At 40.6% G+C, this 24,710-nt stretch overlaps 1 protein-coding gene across 1 annotated transcript in view; it reads right to left on the reverse strand.

Moving 5' to 3' along the window:
* The window catches only part of vsnl1a (visinin-like 1a), a 28,101-nt gene extending 14,867 nt beyond the window's left edge, over nucleotides 1–13,234 (reverse strand). The window contains exons 1-3 of the mRNA XM_041064957.1: nucleotides 13,103–13,234; nucleotides 12,974–13,035; nucleotides 4,917–5,083 (exon numbers count right to left, since the gene is read on the reverse strand). Coding sequence (XP_040920891.1) covers nucleotides 4,917–5,078 — 162 coding nt within the window. The 5' untranslated portion in view covers nucleotides 5,079–5,083; nucleotides 12,974–13,035; nucleotides 13,103–13,234. The remainder of the gene's footprint in view (nucleotides 1–4,916; nucleotides 5,084–12,973; nucleotides 13,036–13,102) is intronic.
* Nucleotides 13,235–24,710: the final 11,476 nt, after the last annotated feature.

The following is a 24,710-nucleotide window of genomic DNA, read 5'->3' on the forward strand; positions in this document are numbered from 1 at the left end:
CAACAGAACACCAGCTGGCAGGAGAACAACAATACCTAAGCTCATTTCATGTTACTGTCAACCAACCAACATACTAACATCCTGTACAGACTGACACACAATGTATACAACGGGTCTGACAGGATGCTAACAGTTTATTCTTTTTCACAAAACAATGAATATGCTGGGGATGCCCATGGATCACTCTTAAATGTGTGTGTGGTCATGGCTATGTGCGAGTGTGGCTGCTGTTTCTGCATCCATCAAGCTTGAGGAGAAAAAAAAAAAAAATCTAGTGACAAAATCTATCACCTTTACATTTCAGGGAGTGTCGTTATCCTGTTACAAATGGCTCCCAGAGCGGCTGGCGTGTCAGGGATGAGAAATTTCACACGCTGTGGCATGCAAGCGCTTGAGTGTGAATTGTCACGGAAGCCACTCTTCCATTTTTATGTGACTGTCTGGTATTGGCAATGCCACTAAAAGTAAAAATCCACTGGGAAACAAAAACCTGCGGCAGGTCAGTTTAACGATCCTGGATAGCTTGACAGGGATTTATGAATAGTGACACAAAGATAAAAACAAGACAAGACAAGACAAGACAAGGTGTCATCACACCAAGCCTCTCGGAGTATATTAAGAGTGTGGAGGAACATTTTCTCATTCTCAACCATGAAATTAGGCTTACATAAAAACTAAAATGATCTCAGTGAGTCCAAACAGTCAGTTACAGTACAGTTACAGCTCAGATGCAGTCTCTTCATTCCATCAAAGACTGATACTGAAACAGTCCGTTACTTGAATCCACAGAAAATTAACAAAATTGATATTTGAGATTAAAGTTTGTCAAGGAAAAAATATGTTACTACAGATTTTCTTTTTTTGTATCATTGTAAACTCTAGACTGAAACCAGAGATCTAGTAACCAATGTTCCATTGGGCTGTCACTACCTGTGTGGCAGTATTCACTGGTCTTTAACACTGATGTAAGCACAATTTCTAAATCGGAAAAATTATCAATCAATATCGGAAAATTGTGGTTTGAAGCCTTATTAAGACCCCAGTCACAACAGAAAACCCACATTTGACCAACAGCAGGTCATACTGACAATGATGAACTTTGAGGGGACAGATTCCAAAATGGAGGAAGCTGTCGTTCATTATTAGCTGTGTTAGCAACACAGCTAAAACACACATGAATGGGTGTGTAATTTAACATTCTGATTAAACTAAATGGATTAACTGAGCTATACTGTGCAGCAATGCAGCACTGTTCATTATCTATACTTATGAATCCATAAGATATGTAACAGCAACTTCAATAACCACAATTAACAAAAGATGTGTGGTTATTCTTTTTCACAAATCATGAAGCCTTAGTGGGTGAGGTTTTGTTTTGTTTTTTAACTCAGACTTCACCTCATCCATGCATCCATATTCATTTACATGAGCTATTCCCTTTAAATGTACCACTCTAATGGCCATTTAAATTGTGTTATTATCATCTGGAAACCATCTCAACTTCATCAAATTTTACAATGTAAAATCTTAATGCATCTGTCTGACTTCACTTCTGAATGCAGCACATCAGCAAGTAATTCTTCAGATATATATATTAGCAGTCAGACTGTTTGAAAGAACTGCGACCCATTAATTTTAATGAGTTCTTTTATAATGACATACCAAGGAATTCATGACCCTCCAGCCCTGATCAAATGAAACTGTATGGAGTGATAGTGCCGGTTACAGTATACAGAGAAATACTGTGGTTTGCGACAACACAGTATCATATATGAATATCACAGACTGCCCTCAGACACGAACACTCATTATTTCCAGCCGACATGCTACACCTGCTTCCTCTCCCTTCTGTTTCTTCCTCTTTTCCCGTTCTTTGATACCTCTCCCTCTCAATTCGCCCTCCCTCTCTCTCCCTTTTCACCGCCTAAAAGATGATTACCTCCACAAAGGCAGTGAGAATTAAAGGAGTGAGCACAGAAGGAAAAAAAAAAAGCAAAGAGAACATTGTGTCTATGTCCAGCCAAAACAATACATGAACTCCAGGCAGGAGGAGGTAACACTGCATTTAGCACCCTGACAGGGAGGGCTTCTGGACAAGTGTCACAGGTGCAGATCTGTGCATACGTGGGGAGATTTGAAGGCGGGGGCACGAGTGTGGGTGTGTAGAAAAATAAAGATCTCGGTACACAGGTGTAAACTGAACCTAGCCTATCTCATGCATGCATGCACAGCAAGGACGTAGACTCACGCACACACATACTCGCACACAACTCATCTCGTACGTTTCTCGTCACTTTGTTGCACGACTCTATTGGAGCTAATGACTAATAAATAATGTATACACACTTTGTTTCACTTGCTTACTTTTCCCATCTCTGCTCCTCACTGTTCCTCCATTTCAACCAGCACAAACACACTGTTCTGTCTCCCTTTCCCTCCTACTAAACATATGAACCCCCTACCACACACACAACACACACACACACACACACACACACACACACACACACACACACACAGAGTCACTCTTCACAGGAACAATCTGTCCCGTTAATGTGAGGTCATGGCAGACCGTTTTTCCACTTATCAGCCCTCTGGATTTAAATAATGCCTTATCACTCATACACTGTTGCCTAGGAACACAATAGGATACATCAATAATAGGATTTACCCAGAAGCCTACAAGACCCCTTTAGATGTGAGACGTTTTTGCCCCCCTTTGTGCAGCTGCAGATTTTCCTGCCACTGTTGCTTGCATGCCATCGTGTGCTGTAAAGAGATTTCAGAGGATATTCCATCTGATGACTTTTGTGTTTGTATCCCTCTATCAGACCTGCCAACTCTCTCTTATTTCGCAGGAGTCCAGGTTATTTTTGTAGTTCAATTTTAAAAGGATTTTGATGCTTTTCAGTAGATTTTAATGGGACAAATTGATCCAAATGGAAAATATCTTTCCCAGTGGTGACAGATGTGCTTTGTTCAGATTTTTTTTTCTTTTAATTTAATTCATGGCAGCCATACCTTCACTTATTTTTAATGTTTCAAAGATTTTTTTGTTTTGTTTTTTGTCCTCTGGTCACGGCTGACACATGAGATCCGATGGCATTTAGAGGAAGTACACCCATGACCCCAGTGCTCAAGCGTGCCTTATGTAACGGCAGCCCCCCCTGGTTATGAGGCATTTCCTGGCACCAGTGATAAAAGATTAATGCCTATTCTTACACTACTCAGAGCACTTTCTTCCATGAGAACTTGATGTAACTGGAAGATGGGGATGTACATTAGTACTATGTACACATTATGAATCAGATTTAACTGATTAAAGCAGCTTAACAGCACAGATAAGTGCACGGGTTTAACTTTGCTTTGCAAAGTTTGTTGATCACACTCTGTGATCAAATAATACATTTAATGTACTATAAATCATCTGTACCGTGCTTTTTGTAAAAGCTGTTCAAAATTTCATGTTTATGCCTCAGATTCCACACTGCCCTTTACCAAAATCTGACAGATCAGGTTTAATAGGCATTTAATAATGTAACAGTGAGGACTTCCTGTTGGTAGATGGGGCCTCATGCATCTGCTTAGGATCTAACACATATGAAAATTTATTTTTCAATCACAAATAAATAAATTAAGGTTTGGTGGGTCACAGCTGAGCTATCAGTTTGACCCAGGTAAAAACCCTCCTTATTCATTTTTATTGTTCAGAGCAAACAGTAGCATTAGTTATAGCTGCAGAAGCTCTCCTAATAGTAGAGAATATTTGTTTAAGTCTACATTTAAAGCCACTTATTGATATTTTATTCTCATTTCTCTTTCATTATGAGATCATCATTGTTTCAATGAATGTGTTCCTCCCTCTTTTATAAACTAAATGAATAAATCATGGCATAAATTAACACTGCGGCGTCAGAGGTAATGAGATACGGTAGGCTACATATTAGCATGAGAAGATAATCATCTGAGCGCCTCTGATATCTGTCTCTGTGTTGGTTTTCTGCCCAGATACAGGAGGGGTGAATGGGAACATGGCAGGATGCCTGCTAAAAATCTAGCATGGTTTATAATGGGAGTGCAATTTCCCTCAGTGGTTTTTGTGGTGATTCACATTGTATTCATGTGACCCCGACCAACCCTGCTAATACCAACAGTGGGAAAACCCAGTTAGAATGCATTTTGTTGGTCTTTTTAAAATTCTCAAATAGCTAAAAATTGACACTGATGCTTCTGCTGATGACAATACGATACTATTACTAATGCCACTGTTGCATATTCTACTATTATTTGTACTGTTACTACACTGACCATTATGTCTGTTACTGTGGTTAAAAATACACTACTACAGCCTGTGCTCATGGAAAATTTGCCCTTATTTGTACTACAACTGAAATATTCACATAGAAATATGAACTGTGGGATAAATTCAAAAAGTTCTCTTAAGACTAGAGACTCAACCCATTTTTTTTACATTAAATTAAGCTTCACTGCAAATGAAAACCAACCACTGATGTGACAAATGACACATTAAACCTGTATTTAATTTTTCGCCTTTGCATGTCTCAACCTTAACCCAAAAAGTCTGACCAAGAACATAACCAATTAGCTTTAAAGAAATTTCCAACTCTACTACAAGTTTATACAACTCTGTGTTCCATTTTTTGCTGTGTCTTTAAAACTAAGCTGTTCACTTGTTATTAATACAATCAAAAAATTGGATTTTCCAACGATACTGAATCAACCCTCTCTGCTCTGGTCTCCTGGCACTGGACTGGACCTTGTCGTTGTGGCTACGTCACATCTGTATGGTCACAGTGTGTCTCTTTGAATGTGTGTGGCGAGCACATGAAATGTTCAAGCACACGTGTGTAATCTGCCACACGTGAGTCAGAGAAAGTGAGTCAGTGGAGCGTCACCTTGACATAGAGCTGCTGGAACTCCTCCAGGTTGAGTCGACCGCTGGGACAGTCCTTCAGGAATCCCTTGTACCACTGCTTCAGCTCGTGTTCATTAAACTCTGTGTTCTTCACCAGATCCTCCATCACTTCAGGGGTCAGCTTGCTGTTCTGTTTCCCCATTTTGCCTGAAAAAAGGGGCGGCACAGGGCACACACACACACACACACACACAGAGGCACAGACACAAACACAAAATGAATAACTTTAGGCATCTTTGAATTAATACAAAACACAAAGAAGTGCCTCTACTTGATATGAACCTACAGTAAAAGTCTGGAGGGCTTTTGGAAGAGTGATTCATCAAGGCCGAAAACAGATTTCTAGAGAACAGTGAAAGTGCAAACCAAAGCTCCATCTAAAAATAAGCTTTAAAACAAATGGGCTGTAATATGAGGCACAGGAATAGTGTCACATGTTGGAAAATTGTCCTATTCTGCTTCTTCTTCTTGGGTAATAGGGTCAGTTTGTAGGATATAAAACGCAAAAATAGATACATATAAATATAAACCAAGAAAGTGCACTGCCTTTCTTTTTTCAGCATTACAAATGATTATTTTTAAGCCCCAGCAAATTAAAATATATTTTTTTCCAGTCAAACCTTTTGTGATTTCCTGTTGTAGCCTTTAGCAATTTACTTTCCAAATGGTGAGTATCTCCCCTTCAAATGAAACTCTCTGGATAATGAAAAAAAGTAATGATGATATCTTAAAGTAGTTAGCCCACTGTGACTTCTTAGAAAAACTCAAGCGTGTTTTGTTGTTTAATGTCCCTCAATTTCTCCACTGCAGCTGTTCACACCCAGCTGCCTCTGTGTCTAGCTGTTTGTATCTGCACAGTGCTGATGCTGCCACTTTGTGGCCTTGATTAGTTCATTAACCACCCCCTAATTATCATAATTTGCAAAAGATGGTTAGAGTTTTGAAACATTTCTACACTTACACTCTGCTGAGATGTTTTATTAGACCTCTTTAGCTTGAAAAGACCAAGGGAGATGTGAGGCAGCGACAGTATGTGTGGTACCAATCTGTCTCTGCATGCACAGGGGAGAGGAGACTCAGGCAAACATCCAAGAGGTGCTGCAGTCATATACTGAGGCCTGCTGTGCTGCATTGGTTTTTTACTAAGCTCCATTTCTTTAAAGTGACCACTTTCCAAAGCATGTCATATGTTTTGAGGCTGATTTTGTGCCTTACAACATCCAACTCTGAAGTTGGCTGCCAAACAGCAACCTTGTTACTGCAAGAAATGACTAAATGAACTAAGCAGAGCATCATCTTTTGGGTTTGATTATGTCACAACATTGACCAGGAATGAATTTCATCGGCCAGCTGTTTCCAAAATGACCCCATGCTCTCAGCTTACTACAGGTCAATAACATAACTACACCATAAAAACAAAGTAGAGTGTCCTCTGTGATACACTATCTGAAGCAAAACTCTGCAACGTTATGCTCATATTATATTCAGAAAGCAATAGTTCAATGGAAGGTAGGATTTCAAAATAAAATCTGGAGTAAATGCAAGTAATACAGCACATTTGTTTGTGATTTGTTGTTGACAGGATAAAACACCTCTTCACCTTCACTCTCCTCCTGACAGCTAGATGAGAAAATCGCTACCACCTTCATGTCAATACGTTAAACATGAAGCTGCAGTTAGCAACTGGTTAGCTTATCTTAGCATAAGGACTGGAAACTTAGAGAAAAAAGTAGCCTGGCTCTGTCCAAAGTCCAATTTGTGGTTTTACGGGAGTTATGACTAATGTGACGATTAGAGGTCAGACTATTTCTTGGCTGAGCAACGGGAACTTTCTGGAGTCTCCATACGATTTTGGATTTTGTCACCTGTGGACTGGGTCTGAAGCTGCTTTCACCTGTTTCTCATCAAACTCTTAGCAAGAAAGTGTATTTCTGGAGCTCCTGTCTGGGTGGAATTGAGCAGGGAATAGGGTTTTTATTATTTCACCATGACAGAGAGCTGTGCACATCTTTTTTCATACAGGTCCCAATCCACAGGGGCCAAATGATATAAGAAAGTTGTGAAATTGAGGTGTGGGGAAGGTCTGTGTATGTGTGAGTGTGTTGTGGGTATATGTAGTTGATCTAATTTGGTTGTCTTCATTGGTGACAGAGAGTGAGAGCAGTGGAGAGACTGACACACTGGATCAGAGAAGTTAGTAAATGTAGAAAAAAATGAAATTAAGCAATTTCTCATTTCATGCGGACTCCTGGAATCTCTGCAAGCAGCTCAGACCGTCCATGGGACACAGTCTGGAAACCATTTGTCTCAGGAAGAGAGATACACTTTGCCCTGAAATCCACTTTTGAAAAATGCATTCAGCCAGGTGCAGCATGACCCAAGTTCACAGAAGAACTCTGGGTTAATAATGTTATGTAATGGCTAATCATGCCGACTCACTGCCTGTGGACCGTATGGGCCATACAACAAATAAATTAACTTATTACAGATTCAATTTTCTCCATTAGATCCAAACAAGTGCAGGAAGTGATACCAATTTCAATAATTGGGAGGTTGAGAAGGACAATAATTGCATATAAGCCAATACATGTTTTAAACCTATACACAAAACATAAATTATAATCTTAATACAGATCCCTGAGACTTTTAATTTTAGTATTTTTTTAATTGTGGGACATTGGGATATTGGGACATTTTAAAGTGAAAAAAATGAATTTGTTAGTGCTCTCTAGTGGACAAACATTTTAAAGTAATGTAATATATGTAATGGTGACACCGTTTCCGAATTACCTCAAATATTTGTGCTGCAATGTCTTGAATGCTGGCTGGACACATACACTTATACTGACTACACACTGGCAATGAGCTAATCCTGCCAATAAATCAACCTGGCTGATTTATCGGCCTTGCTATGTTGTGCATCTCCTTTAGAAGAAGACTCTACCATGCTACTAAAAAGTCAGGACCAAAAAACATGCTGGATGAATGACCTTACTATCAGCTGAGCCCATGCAGGCCCCTGATAACGCTGATGCCCACTTCAAGCAGATCTTTGATGAATTAATAAGGGATAAGCTGCATTTTGGACCTGCGTGTGAGCATGGCTAAATGTCATCTCAAATACCCATCATTAGTTTCCCAGAGGCTTTTTGATTACCTGGATTTCACAAATCAAGACCCTATTCTTTCTGCTTTGTGAATACAAACACAAGTAAATAGCTCAGGAGGCCTTGATTACTAAAGCCAGCACTACATCAAATACTGTGAATATCATGGGAGCTGAGCTAAAAAATTATCCATACATTTCCTCTACATTTTGTAGTCCTGGACTGGCAGGCCATCTAGTACCATTGCCTGCATGCGAGGAGGCGGTATTCTTTCTGCTTGTTATTTTGCATTATGAGAACACAAAAGTGTCCAGATAAAATCTTGCATCGCTCAAACAGGAGCTTTTCAAGAGCACTGAAAAACACCCATATGTCAATGTGACCCACTGGGCATTCTCTGTGCATTCAGCCGCTTCTGAAAAGGAGAGGAAGTTGTACAATTTTCTCATACATAACTGACCCTGTGATCCTTCAACTGCAGCTTCATTGTGAAAATCAACAAAATTGGAGTTCTGAGATTTTTTATAATCACAGAGTAGCAGTGGATCAGCACAACAGCAAAACTGCAGCTTTATTCCTTCCAAAAACAAACCCAAGACTCGCCTCACATAGGACTCAGAATAAATCCTTGTGATATGTGAAATTTGTGCTACACGTTCGCTGAAGAGGCCAAAGCACTGACACACCGTGCACAAATTCCTCTTGTTCCAGTTTTATTTATCCAGCACTGATGGAGGACAATTCTCTTTTTGGTTCTATATGAGTTTCAGTTTTTGGTAGGATTGTGTACTGATATTTGGCTGCTCTTTGGGTTTGGATTCAAGGTAGTCAAAGAGCTGGATTCATTAAAGGGCTATTCCAGTGATTTAATATTGCCCATCCATAAAGCTGAGGGACTTGTGAGAGACAGTTTAAAAAAAAGAATTGAAAGAGCAGAGGCCAAGCTATCCCTTTTGTCCCTAGTATGGGTCAAGACCTCAAAACACTGGAACCTACATTTCCCATAATGAAACCCAAAAGCATCTTTGAATAGAATTATAGAGGTCAGCTATTTCTTAATGGACCTCATTGTGCCTTTCAGAGCTAGAAAAAAAAGTGGAGTGAAAAAGTGAAAATGAGTGGTGTGCCCCTTTAAGTATGGACTCTAACGAGTCTAATACAATGTCTCTCCTCTTTCTTTTTGTAAAAGGATTCAAAATGATGAAAACAGCAGACAATGTTTAGGGGGACATCTGAAAATAGTAGCTACAAGAAATAACCTGGGTTACACTCTCCCCCTCTAAACTGAAGGAGTCTCTGCATGCACATTGGGAACACGCCACCCACCACCACGAGAAAATTCTCAGCCTGTGGGACATGCTGTAATGTCTGTAAAATGGTAATTTCAAGTAAGGGTGGAAACACCTACAATATGTTGACACATCTTTCTACACAACATGGGCTTAAATTCCAGGAACGCCGTGTATTTGACACTATGTAAGCATGCCACTGCTTCCCAACCGCAGCACGTCTGTCACTGAGGGTAAATATCCTATGTTATAATAATATTAGCACTGTGCAGGCAGGGTTAGCAGATTCTTTTCTTAACCTAAATGAAAACCAATGCTGTACGAGTATTCTCTCATTTCATCCATTTTAGATGATAACAGGCAGACTGTTGGTACAGCTAGCTCTCAGACTACAGCCTGTGTTCAGACTCAGAGATAACAAAACATCTGCAATGACGCTGAAAACCTGTGTAGGCCTACTTTCTTTTTTCCACACAGAAAATTGATCAGGAATAGTTAAGGTAATCAATAAGGAATTGGACCAATAAGCAGAGGTGATAATGGCACTGGTGTCAATAAAATCTTATCAATTCCCATCCTTATATCTGATGCACAATTCAGATTTAGTTAGCTGCAACTGAAGGTTGTGCAGGCAGCGACTAAACAGCACTGTCCAAATATCTCAAATGAAAACTGCCCTGTTCTTCTTCCACATATGTAGCTACCTGTAATATCCTCTGTTGCAAAAGACAATATCTTAGCACTGCAGTGAAACTGAGGAAGCCGTGCACTCTGACACCAAGCTGCGAACACTTTTCTGTTACAATTTTGGCTGTCAGACAAGACGGGCTGAGCCTGAAGATGGCAGCTGCAGCAGGAGACAGATGTGTCCCAGGAGAGATGTGAGCAAGATGTGTGACAGCCCGGCCATTATGTCACTGTCTAGGTATGTGTGTGTGTGTGTGTGTGTGTGTGTGTGTGCGTGCGTGCGTGCGGGCGAGTGTGTGCGTGTGACTGCTTGTGTATTAGAAATACAAAGCAAATACATGTGTATTTATACAGAATGTATGTGCAGTCTCTGAATTAGTGCATGTTTACAGCACAGTACATACAATGTGTGCGCACCGTGTGTTTAAGACTGTATGTCTGTTACTTCTCTGCTCTGTTTGTGAATTTGTGTGCACTTTGCATCCCAGGACAACAGAAAACATTAAGAATTAAGCTTAAGTGCCGCATTTCAAGGCGTCACAAGCACATTATGAGCATATTGTCGGCCATATATGATGCCGCAGCGCACACAACACAGAAAACATCTGGGGAATGAATGCATTTTTGATGAAAGCTGCAACCTTCTGATGTGGTACTAAATGTTCATTCACTTCTAATACATTCACAATGTTCGTACAATAGCTCACACTGCATCATAATGCAGGTGTTACTCGTTACTCTGTCTACCTTCATTCATGCAACAAGCAGCAGAGCTTAATCTGCATCTGTATTGTGTCAGTGTGCTGCTGGTGGCCCCGGCTTTACGTCACAACCTGAAACGTTTTTCCATATCATACAGTAATATATCAGGGTCTTGCTGCCAAATGAACTGCTTATATAATAAGATGCAATTACTTTTACTCGGCGGGGGAAAGGATTTATCTTCAGTGATTAATTTATGGTGCACAAAAAGGCTACTTTACACTTAAATAAATCACACATTTTTTTAATACCACCCCCTCGGCTCACTTTTTATAAAGCCTGTGACTGCACAACCTTTAAAGTGACGCAAGTGGCAACATGGTATGTTGGAGCGATTTCAAAACATTATCTCCCTTCACATTTTTAAATATCCATTTTAAAGACCTTCGTTTTGTGCCCATTTGATTTTGATGGCTGCATCACACCCCGCCCCCCATGTACCTTACATGTCTCATCATATTTGTATTCCATACTTTTTATTCTCCTGTCAGCATCTCCACTGTGATTTTTCAAATCTGCCTATGAGCCCTGTCACTCCTCATCTGTCCTGTTACCGTTTACCACTAAACTTGTAGCACAGTAAACAAAGAATGGAATGAAAACTATCTTTAAATGAAAGATAAGTGAACAAAACCTCTCCGCTCAGCAATCACTCGACTGATCCTCAGCAGCTAACAAATGCGATAATTATGAAATTCCTTCTACATTCTCCAGCTAACACCAGATAAACACAGGGGGAAAGTGCACCAGCAGTAGACAGGGAAAAGAGGGATAACGCTCTTTAAAAAAAAGGATAAATGCAAGGAAAGTGATATGGAAGTAATCAGGGTGTGATTTGAGATGGATGCAGAGGCATGACACTCTTGTTCGCACAAAACACTGAACACACTCTGCCCCCACCCTCGTCAGCTCTTAATTTTATGCATAGCAATGTTTTGCACCAGTTACTCACATTTACAGAAGAAAAAAACAAGACAGCTGGTGCATAATCAACAAATGTCAGTGCTTTCTTTTAGCTGGAGATGTAAGAGGGAGCAGGTCTGGGTCAATCTGCAGTGCAATGCAGAGCAGAGCACCATGCTGACTCTAAACCTGAGTCATAGCCCTTTGTCTCCTAGTCCATTGGGACCATGTCACAGCCAAAGAGACAAAAAAAACCAAAAAAATTAGAAAACAGGTACAGAGGAATGCAAAGATATATTGTCAGATGAGTAATTTTACAGTCCTGTAACAATCAGAAGACCTGCCCCTGAGCCAGGCGGTAGGCTATTACATAACACTGCCCCTTTACCATCATTTGCCAACAGGGAGTGACCTTGAGAGGCAGGCGGCAGAGCCCCGGCCGGGAAAGGCACCCTCAGATGGGAACATGACAGTTTAAGGGTTTGATTGTGGCAAATCTGGTAGATTTCTGTGTAATCCTGCTGTCCTTATATTGTCTGGAAATGTGTGTGTGAGTGTGCCTGCATGCAGGAGGGGAGGCACGGTGGGGCTGGTGGATGAGACGTGGTCATGCCTGCGTAGATTTACAAAAAGCAGCTTCCCAATGAGGATGATGTGGGTTAAGGAGACACACCACACCCCCAACCTTCCTCCCGCACGCACACACACATACACACGCTTGCAACATCAGCACCAGTACCAAACTACAACAGGGCGCATCACACCATGTTGTGCCAAGCCATCCCATGCAAAGACGCAATTCAAACAGCCTGCATTGATCAGGAAGACTGCACGAATCAGCCGTCACTGATGCTGATTTGTCTCCGTGTCTTCACTTTGTTGATGAATAGGAGCCTGATGAGAGAGAGTGTGTGTGTGTGTGTGTGTGTGTGTGTGTGTGTGTGCGTGTGTGTGTAGGCAGTGAGAGTAAGCCCAAACAGGACAAACCACGATCATCTAATGTTGATAAGTCGCGTGTTTGCGTGCATAACGTGCAAATGGCACCAGCAATGTATAAAACAGCTGCGGAGCCTTTATAAACACATGCTGCAGTATGTGTCTTTCTTGTAATTTGCCTCTCGTTAATATGCACTTTATAAATACATAAATTAGTCTTATGAAACCAAAAGGATGACGCACCGGGTTGCACCATGCTAATATACACTAAAAAAAAACTGAGAGGTCAGTGAAGGATAAATTAGATTATTTTCCCCAGGCATCATTCAACATATCCAGAGCATCCTTCCTACCTTGCGAGAGTGCGGAGTCAACGGGAGAAGTCCGGTCTGATGCCTGGAGTGGTCAGAAAAACCTGCGAAGACGGAAAAAATAAGCGATTCGGACGTCTAAAAAATGCTCCTCTGTCGAGCCACTAGTACCTTAAGATGTCTCCTGTGTGTTCTACTTGGTTCTGGGGTGATTTTATTTTTGCTTAATTTTTGTGCGGGAGAAAAAGTCAGCCTCGACTGAAAGTAAGCGGTGCAGGTCCGTAGGATGATGCTGCTAAACACACACTGCTGCAAGCGAACTGAGAGGAGGAGACAGATACTGAGAGAGGGAGAGTGGGGGAGAGAGGGAGCAGTGTCTCTCTGTCTCTCTCTCTATCGCTCACCGTACGGTTGTGCATTATGGGATGATGCCGCCATGAATAAAGAGAAATAAAAGAGATGATAAACACAAACATATTTTACATTAAAGTTAACCTATTCTTTTCGGTGCCTTCTTGCGCTATAAACAGGACACATTATAGCTTTAATCTGCTAAAGATGAGAAGCTTTATTTAAGTTAGCTAAACGGCTAACACTTAGGAAAACCAAAGACTGTATAAGACAAACACATCTGCTCCGTTTAACAGCCGCAATAATTTCGCGCCACATAAAACAGGAAAACTACAGTAACATTAGCTAACCAACTAAGTTAACCCAAGTTACCTGGCTCAGTGTGTCAGGTTTAATGGTTCATTTATTTATAAGGTGAGTAACTTGGGGATAACTAACAATAGCTGGATAAAGAAGTAAAAGATGCCTCGAGTTTAAAATGTCAGATAATGTCGGTCATTAGCCAGAAGGAGGATTTAGCTAATGGACAGTTTCCTTACCTCAATATTTCAGTAAGCTAGCTGATGTTGTAAGATTTGTAAGCATATAATGATAAAGTAATTATATTTAACATACGGTAAATGGCGTCAGACTTGTTTGAGTTATAAATAATGGGTTGTTAAAGAAAAATAAAACAGCAGTTGAAGTTGTTCCTGTCTGAAAACGGAGGTCATTCATTTATGTTTATCCACTTGTACTCTTGCTCTAGCTAGCTAACAAGCTAGAGCTTAGCTTAGCTTAGCTGTCAAAGACTGTCAAGTATCAGTAAAAGCTAAAGAGTTAGCTGCCAGCTAACTTCAAAATATTTATCTTACAAACCGTATAGCTAAAGGGGGCAAAGTCATAGTAACATGGGTGACACAAATCAGTCGACACAGGAATTGAAATTCTACTAAAAGACGCCAAGGTGAATTGGTAATAGAAATCCTGGTATTTCAAATTTAAAGTCAGTCTCCTGCCAAGCATAGACATGGCAGTGGCACCATCATTTTATTAGGCATATTCATTTTGTTATGATGCACTGTAGAGTACTTCACATTTCAAAAACAGTCCTCCAAAGTACATGCAGTAAATAAAAATAGTCTTTTGTGTTTGAACACTTATGAACATGCCTGCATGTGACAGGGTGGTCTGCCAGGTAAATTAACTTTTGGTTAATTTGCATGAGTATGAGAAGCATGAGGGTAAGTCAGGCCTTTTCCACAGATGTTATTTTGACATAGGAAAAGCACAGGGGGAAATCATCAAATTAATGATGGCTGAATTCCTTTGGTTTCAGATACTGTGCATGCTGGCTCAGTGTCACACTGTCCTGGCTTACAGTTACATTTAATATAAAACAGAACCATTGTTAATGTTATTTATAACACTGATGCTTTTCCCACTATGTCAAGTCAAAATGTTTGCTGTGAATAAGTCCTATTGTTTACATGGTAACAAAGCTAGCATTGTCAGAAACTGATGCACAACAGTTCCTGATGGGGAGTGCTAAAACAGGGAAGCAGCAGGACAGTGCTTTAGAGCAGTTTCTGTATTCTGTAGAGTGAATCAGCATCATGCTGTGTAACAAGCTGTTCTGCTATAGGAAATCCTCACTGAATATTATGCTGTTATTACCTTTACTTCAAAGGTTCGCTGTCAGACTACTTCCATGTGTGTTTGAGCTGCAGATTTGGTATGAGGTGTGTTGACCGTAACTTTTATACGACAAAAGATATGAGCTACTATGGTAATGCAGGATTCAGTCAGTCAATCATCCAGTCTGAAAAATCTTCTAATGTGGAGTAGGGTTTCTAGAAATACTGTATTTATATTTTTGACATGTATATTTTTGACATGATTGCTGTCATTTGCCAGAGTAACATTTATTGATCTGAACAGTGTGGCTTTCTGATGCTGTGTTCACACTCAAGCTGTTTCTATTTTCGGTTTAGTAGATAGAAGAAAATGGATGAAATCACACACGAAGACATCCGTCTACAAACAGAGAGAGAGCTTACTTCACCACTCTCCCCAAAACGGCCGAGGGCGGATTGTACAGTGACAAACAGCCACAGTGAGAAAAGGAGGTTTGACTTTCCTGAGCTTTTGACATTTCAGAAAACCACTAGCTCCCCATCATCAAAAAACACCCCGCAGAAGAACGTGGTACCACTACGCACAGCAGAATGTGGGGATATGCAAGATGAAAAACCTCATGAACAACCACAGGACACTAAATTAATTGTCACTCTTATTACTAAGGTGACTGCTTCACACACTGACAGTGCACACACAGGATTGTCTAAAGTCTGTTTTATCACTCCTGGGGGACACCTGCTACATCTGGGGAAAGATGAGCAGCCTCCACTTACTGAAACTGACAAGCTCAGCTCATACCCGCTAGATGATGCAGGTGGGGCATTAGCAGAGTCTCGCGCTTTAAAAGACGCCAGCGCTGACACGTCCAGTCATCCTGATTGCAAGCGGCTGGGGAAATCACTTGAAGACGAGCCCCCTGGTGGATGCTGCCCTCCTGCTGGAAATGGCGAAGATGGGAGACAGGTGCAAAGTAATGTCAGTCAAATCCAAGCATTCAAGCACCTGAGTTCAAGTGATACTGAGGTCAGATGTCAGCCTGATTGCGCTTATGAAGATGCCCAGCATGACGCAGGTCTCTGTAATATGTGGAGCCAATCTGCTGCAGTTAAAGCGAGTAATCAGAAGAAGAACAAGCTTGGATTTAGTGAGAATATCCTTTTCAGCAAGGAAGGGAGTAACAGTCACATATCTCCCAATGATTATGCAGACTCTAAATCATTTTACTCAAACCCTGATGCGGACCCATCTGGGAACATGGCAGAAGGTGTAAAAACTGAGGAAAAAATATCAGAATTGCAGATTTGTGAGAGTGAAAGTGTTGCAGTCTTTGATGGAGTATCAAAAGGCCATGTTAATGAGAAGTGCATGAGCAAAAACTCGATCCTCTCTGTTGCTGAATGTGCTGAGGGATCATCTGAGGGATCTTATGATGTAGTATTAGCCAGAAATATTGCAGCCGTGAGTGTGAGCATGGAAGTCGATGGCTTCTGTGGGTCAAAAGGAGAGCATGCTGCTGGCAAGATGATAGCCAAAGCTTGGAGTGAGACGGCTGATCACACAACAGAGACTCCAATGCCTGCGAGAATCAGTCAAGAGCCAGCTGAAGGAGATAATGATCCAGGCCCTTTCAGTGTAATTGACCCTGCAATCTGGAGTGAAACTGACAGGGAGAGTGAGGAGAAACACTGTAACTCAGAGAGTACTGCAGGTGTAGAATTATCTGCATCAGTAAAAGTTCTCGAGACGAAAACGTCTCTTCCACTGTCTTCTGACGTCAGTCCACCGCATGAGGTTTCAGCTCCCGGCCAGATCAGGCAGTTTGATCACCAAAGCACAACACGGCAGAGCAAAGATGAAAAAGAGGATTTATGTCAGTCATACACAGAACCACAGGCATGTTCATCAGCCCCCATCAACGAAACATGCAACATGACTGATAACGAAAGCAGCTGTCATTGGAAATCCAGTCCCAGCAGCAGGCCGCACAGGTCCACAGAGCTCCCTCCTACTGGGGATGGAAGACAGGGAAGTCAGAGCCCAGTGAGACATCAGCTGAAAGAGCAGGATCAGTCCAGCTGTTTTCCTGTCAGTCTTGACCACCTGGAGACACAAGAGGCTCAAAATTCACAGGCTGAGGCATCAAGTTTTGATGAACATTGGAACTTGGAGAAAGAAATGGAGTCAGAGGAGGAGACACTGCAACAAAATGAAAAACACAAACAAAACACAAACAAAATTTCAGCTGGGGGTTGCATCAGTGACTGGAGAGGGGAAGAAATTAGTGAATGTGACAGGTTAACGCTCCTCGAAGTGGACGAGACAACTGAAGGAAAGCAAAGAAAAGAAGTGACATATACTGGAGAAGATATTAAAACTGATGGGCAAGAAAATCCAGAGGTGTTGGTGAAAACAGAGCAACAACATGAACACAAAACAGACGTGCCTGAAGTGCCACATGTTGACTGTATGAGTGAATGGACTGAGGGCGACATGAGTAAAAGTGACAACATATTAAGCCAAGTCAGTCAACACGAACAAGGGAATAAGTTCAGTTGTTTCCCTGATTACCGAAACGGAGCCGAGACATTTATGGTTGACAGTAAAGATGAGTTTTTAGTCTTCGCTTTTCCTCCAACAAGTGATGCAGTTGTGCCATGCAAGCACGATTTAAACCATTCACAAAATGCTATCAACAACCCCACAGCCCTAAACTGTAATGACAGATTTTCCCCAGTGCCATCTGCCTTCACTTTCTGTGACCGAGTGCCGGGAGGTTTTGACACTTTCGAAAAGATCCAGCTCTCACCAGATGATGACGATGATGATGCTGCCGGCCTGGGCAACAGCCCTCTCCTCACCAGCTTGCCCGGGCAGCTGTTGAAAACATCAGAGGGACAACTTTCCCACTTCATGCCAGGAACAGAGAGTGACAAGCACCAGGAGATACCAGGAGAGGAGGAAGATTGGAAGGAGGAGGTGGGAAGATTTGAGTGTCACATTGAGAACGTGGCAAATGAAATCCTGAGCAGTGTTTCCACAAGTAATGAACTTCCAATCTTTGTATCAGAAGCAGATATGTTTGCTCTCAGGTGGCCAGATCAGCAGCCTAACAGTGAATCAGCCTGTGGTTCCTGTGAGCACATCCAGGCTGAATTAAACGCTCAGTCCTCCACTATTTCCACCGAGACTGACAGTCCATCTGATATGAACAGCTACCCTGAGTTTGAGATGAAAAAACAATTCAACATGGTCTTGAAGGAGCTGAACTTGTATTTTGACATCAGTATAAATGAGTTTGCAGGTGACAGCAGAGCATCGTCACCAGAGCAGTGTAGAGACACAGCTGAAGCCTTGGAGGGCGACGCCTCAAACTGCAAAGAGCATCTCAGCAGCCCAGAACTGGGACACCACAGAGACACATTGTCAGGTAATGACAGATGATACGCTTCAGACTGTTCTATCACCATCCATACAACAATCACAGTGAATAAAACAGTAATATAAATATATACAAAATATTCAAGTGCATTTGTAAAATATAAGTTGTCTTTGTGTGCTTGTATAATATGGAATATTAAACAGAAATATAATGGCAATAACCAAGAAAAAAAAACAACCAAGCTGTCAGTTGTTTTTTTTAGTAACTATCTTTACTGACACCATGATTATATTCAAATAATAATGCCAGAGAAATATCTTGTCTATATTTGTGTTATTTAAACGATGCTGATGAAGACCCCAGAATGGAAATATGTGGACATCCAGTGGTTTCATGTACCACTGGCAGCTGTGACGGCGAGCAAGAGGTGCCCCGTGGCAACCACGTGTGCCAGGAAACATCCGTGTACACCGCAGAGAAACACAGAGGTTCAGAGAGTTCACTCTTCTGAATAGTTGTTCCAACAATAAAAGGAAAAAAAAAACTTTTATATCTTCAGGAACAAAATATCAACAAACTCTCAGTAATCAGTGTTGGTAACAGGGGTGAAACTAAATTTAGAGTGAAATAATAGTTTGCTTGGCCAGAAAACTTCTTCACAGGCTAAAAGTTTGAACAATTAAATGACAAGTCTGAAAAACATGAAATCAAAATTGTTTAATCAGAGCTAACTGTTCTTTTATTCGACTGTTTTCAGCCTTTTATGGTTAACTCTGTTTTTCCAGAATGTTGAGCGATAGACTTTAAAAGGTCAGCAAGGTTAATTCAGTGAGGAAATACAATTACTTTTATTGATTTGTCTTTTTAAATTGACACAGCTTCGTCTCATGAATGTTCAAATATTCATTTCCTTTCTCAATAAACAGCAGTGGAATGATAACACGGCCATGAATGCAAAAACATTGTTTAAGGGTAAACAGAGCAACAAATAAGACAGAATTAGCCTGTCCTCTCCGGCCGTCTCTGACTGTCAATATGTTCGTTTCAGAGCCCTGGGAGATGGAGCAGAGAAGGAAAATGTGGTCTCCGTCCTTCGTGTGTCCACCATTCTTGGAACAACTGACCCTCAGTGAGTTTCATGTTGTAATGGTGGATGAAAGGCTGAAAAGCCCCTATGAATTTTGTTCATAAAATGGTGTTATTTGTGTCAAAATTAAAAAAGAAAGGACACTCCAGGACCATTTGAGAAGTTTTTAACACCTTTATATACTGGAATGACTTTTTGGCAGTGGTATAGGTCAGTCATTTAGACTGTATAGTGACATTAAAACTCTCTAAAAGAAAACAGAAACAATATGATCACGGAAATAGAAGTGTAGAACATAATCCTGCTTCATCCAGTCTCACTCTTTCCTTCCTCCTCCTTATTCTGCTGGTCTCCACTGCATCACGAGCCCAAGTGTGTCTGCTGGGAGTAAAGTGGGCTGAATATTTAAGAGGAGAGTCAGCCTAACAACCTACCTGGAGATGCAGTGTGTTCACTTGCTAGTTTGAGGGGGGGAAAAAAAAGTCTAATAGCCTGGCTGCTCTCCCTGCACAGTGAGAAGCATTATGGTAATCTTGAAAAAGTATCAGGAAGAGTAGTATGTCCATGAGTACAGAATGAAGTGTTTTTGTGTGCAGGACCACCAGAGCATCCCAGGAGACTGGAGCCTCTGAGAACATGCACACGGCCCATCCGGGTTGGACTTTCAAAGAGAGCCAAGCCCAAACACCTACACCGTCCCCACCCCTACAAATGACTGAACTTCAGAAATGGAATGGACGTGATGTGTGCACGAATGTGAATGAAGCTCTTAAAAGCCTCTTTTGTTGCCAAGTTCAACAGCTTACATGTTATTTTCTGATTTACAGTACACTGTTCATGGTTTTCATCTACCTCTACTCTGGTTCCTGTACATTTCAACTGCAGCTTTATTCAAGGAAGGTTGACTCCACAGAACATCCTGTATCACGCGTACACATTTACATTCTCCTTCCATTATAATCCAAGTTTGCTGCTGTTTTCCCACTGTCACTGTCACTGCCCACTGACTAGCAGATCAGCTGCAGTAGTTGGAGAGTAAGTACCTTGTCCACAGACACCTTGACAGTATTTGTTGATCCCCTCCATATTTCTCCAGATGTATAATATGCTGGTTTGAAATATTTTCCTCAATATTTATTTATTTATTAGCTTGTGTCCATGCCTGGAATATTCTCAATACAGTAATATTTTATTTACGTACTATTACATTTCTATGTTTATATGAACTTCTATCTGCATATTTCACACTGTATAAAATATTTTCAGGTTTGTTGCATATAATTGATCCTTGTGCGTTTTATTGTAGGTGTATTGATACAATATGCTACTTGTTCCTGTGATGTGTGGGCGTATTCAGTCATGGTAAATGAGCTGTGTATGTTTTATTACTGTACCATTAAATGTATTTGCATGTACTGGATGCAGCATATCCTTCAGCAGTTCTGTGGGAGGTTAGCTGGAGTTGAATTTCAAAATGGCCTGTTGGCCCTGACAATTAAATTAATTAATTAATTGCATAAAAAATGTGTTTTTCATCCATAAACTACACATGACTGTACCCTTTTACCTACCTACCTCTTTTCAATGAACTGGGCAGCTAAAGGCCCATTTAGTTATTACGACAGACAACATGTTACAATTTCAGTAGCGTCCTGCTACTACTGACGCACAACATCACTATAAGTACACATGAACATAGTCTAAATTCATTTCTCCATATCTTTAGACTCTCTGATAAGACTGAAGTGGTTCCTGAAAAGCTGACTGTCATAGAAACACAGTATTCCTCACTATAAAGCTAAGCTGGTTTCAAGATACATCAGGTAGAGGGATACTGAATAGATGGAGTCAGGAAGAGTTGAATCGACTGTAGACCCTGTTACTGATACACAGTGGCATCAAGAGTGCTATTTGAGGTTTTTTTTTTTACCTGCCATTCACAGCTCCTTCTTTTTATTCTTAAGTCAGGCTACATTTTCTTGAACATGGAGGGCAGGTTGAAGACAGATGCAGTAAGTAAGTAAGGAAAACAGTGACAACTTCACTGTTTTTCAGTGCTGATGCTAAATGGGTACTACTTAATGCAGCACTGTTCCAACTTGGTCAAACAGAATGAGGGACAATTTGCTTTAGTCTTCAGATGCCAGTGTCCTGCTTACTAAACCTGCCTACTGTACTGTTTTGTGATTTTAATTTTGTTCTTTGCCTCCTTTGTAAAGTAGAAATTACGTGTCACATCTTGATCTGACTTCGTTTTTGACTTTTCTCTTGAAACTAGTTTTAATAATTGTTTTGCTTTGTGTTAGCAGGAGTCCCCCATGAGTGTATTTCATCAAAGCAGTTTGACTAATGTTGTATTCACTGATGTTTTCGAGGATTTTGGAACACGATTCTGTTCATGTCCTAATCACACCTTTGAATCGTAGGATTTTTTTTTTTTTTTTAAATAAATATAAGGGTTTTTGGGAAGCTTTTTGTTTCAATGAGCAGGGTGCCTCAGCTGGCAGACAGGCAAGCCAAAAATAATTGGATTCAGGCGCTACACATTCAATCTGCCTTTTTAATCAGGCACAGTCTGTGAAGGCTGGGGGTGTTGAATTAGATTTTTTTTCGGTAGATAATGACTTTGTCAGTGCTAGTTGTGTCTGAAATGTATTTGCCCAGTTTGTTTGCTGATTTGTTGCAGGGCTTAATCTTCACATGGATATGGATATTTTTCCCCTTTTAGTTGAAAACTTATTCCACTCAGTCATTGGTAATAACAGTTTTTTATTCCCCACAAACTGCCAACCTCTTAATACATTATTCATATATCAATTTCCTTTATTCTAACAACTTTATATTCCATTTTTTTGTCTGTAATAAGGTCAAATTTCCATTTCCAGTCGCTAAAACAGTATTTCATCTGTTGTTATTTCTTACTGACTACACACAAGCCTGTAATCCTCTGCCTTTAGTGACACTTCACTTGAAGTGCAGTGGAGTGTGCTACCTATGCACTACTCTTACATAATTGTCACATTTCAAAATTAAAGCATGATTGCCACATGCACTGTCATCAGAGTGGGAAATTAATTCCAGACAGTTTTAGAGTTAATGAACCAGACTTTTATTATCAAGAAGTCTGCTCTGTTCCAAAAATGTACTTTGGCCTAAATACACCAGGTAAATCTGAAAGTAGACGTTTGTGGATTTGGACACGAACGTGCTGCTGCAGCTTTCAGATGAAAATCTTGTCTATTATAAATTTTGTTTTTTATATCATATGCTCATAACATTTTTATGCTGCTTTACACTGTCTAATGAGCAATGCTTCAGATGCTTTTACCTTCTACTTCACATTGTTGCCCTGAGGCAGCAGAAATGACCATCACATCCTCCCATTTATACATATTTTAAGTTTTACACATTGTAATCTCTCATGACAAAGTTATGTTAAAGTGATCTTATTTTTTTCCTTATTATACTCATACTTAGACCAAGTAGCTCTACTCTGCTTTCAAGAACAATGTTGTCTTGTGCTTGAATATAATCAACAGGCAGTCAGCATCAAGATGCTGACTGCCTGGGACATGGAGCTTTAGCCTCATGATATAAAAGTGCCCGCACTAAGTGTTTTGATGGTAAATTTGCCGCTGTTATCACTGTAAGTGATGGAAGGAATAACATGTCTTGCAGGAACAGAAAGCTTGACTGCCATGGCAACAGTAACTATGGGGGGGCGGGGTTTATCAAACTATCAGTTGATGGTTTTAAGACATCTTTGATTGTCCATCTGTTACCTCAACATTGCTCCATGTTCCACCCTGGTCAGTGTTTTTGCTTTTTACTAATACTCACTGGCAGCGATGGACAAAAGTTAATGTCCTGGTCTAAAGACTTGAAAGGACCCTCATTGAGAGGTTAGAGGTTGATCAATTTTTCTGATCGACACATTATCAGAAGACACCAATTTTCAAAAAGGAGGTATTTTTTAACCCAAGAAACACTCCCTTTTTATGTTAGATGTTATATTGGGTTTCTTTAAACTTTCGTCTCTCTGTAACATGAAAGAGACATTACCACTTTAGAAACAGACTTCAAAGACTCCAGCGGAGCCAGAAGTTATCTCCTTTTTCTTTTTAAGATCTTACAAAATTACTCCTCCCCCTTCTCACAAAAGCTTCACCGTATAATTCACTTACCACAAATTATGAGCTCGAAGCACAACCCAGGGATCCAAAATATAAAACAATACTACAAATGAAACCTGGCAGTGATTTACATTCCTGTGTTTTTCATTTCCTCCCCACCACCAAAATTAAAGGGATTAGGCATGCACACATTTGTTTATTTTCATTAGCGAATGAAAGACAGGCATTATCCCAGCATGAGAGTCCAAGTAACATTATTATGCTCATGGAGAGACCTTGAAGATGGAGAACACACACACACTTCCTCCTCCCTTTATGCCCATTGAATCATTTGCATGGCCCTTCTGTGTAGAAAGAACGACCAAGGCCTATACTTAGAAACCTTGGAAAGCTAGAGGATAATTAATGGCCATCAGCCGATATGTCTTCAATATTTCAAGGTCCAACAAGAGCAGTTATTACATGGCCTTGAATTTCTGATGTCTTTTAGATGGAGAATACAGAGAAAAGGTGAAACGATATGGTGATTAACAAGGAAAAAATGTCAATCAAACATGAAAATAACTGCTTGTTTTTTTCCTGTGGAAGGAGAACGGTACGGCTTTATCTTCACCGTCATGTTGTGAACACACTGGGGCCTTAAGAAATCTGTCTGTATCAAAAGGTTGTTTACATTGACAGTGTTTCAGTGCAGCAGCGGATGCATCTCTGCGTTATTATCAGAGGAGGAGCTGTGATATCAAACTGTCTGCAGCAGATTACGTCGTCTTTCCAAAGCAAACAAGCAGGGCTTAAGCTAAGAGTTTGCTTTTCGCACACATTACAGCACTGTACATATAGTCACTCACACACTCACACAGACTAAGCCTGCATGTATTTGCTGCCTTTTTTCAGATCAATAGCAATCACTGGGCCACAGTAGCAGAATCAGATGATCGACTAGGAGACTAAAAATACACTGGAATATCCATTGCCTCTGCGCGCTACTGAGTTTGATGCTGGACTGTAATGCTACCAATGTGACCACAACCACACACTTTTGATTCAACAAATGTCATTTAATGGATACTTTTTGTCATAAGTGCATGATACACTTCATTTTTAATCTGATGGGATATCACTGAAAAGCATCTCTGACAGAGAGCCTGAAGTGGGCCAGGACAGAAATAGTGTTCTGTGGGGAGGGAGGGGTGTTCAGATTTTAAAGTT

Source organism: Toxotes jaculatrix, chromosome 19 (genome assembly GCF_017976425.1).
Source record: "Toxotes jaculatrix isolate fToxJac2 chromosome 19, fToxJac2.pri, whole genome shotgun sequence".
Classification (NCBI taxonomy): Eukaryota; Metazoa; Chordata; class Actinopteri; family Toxotidae; genus Toxotes; species Toxotes jaculatrix.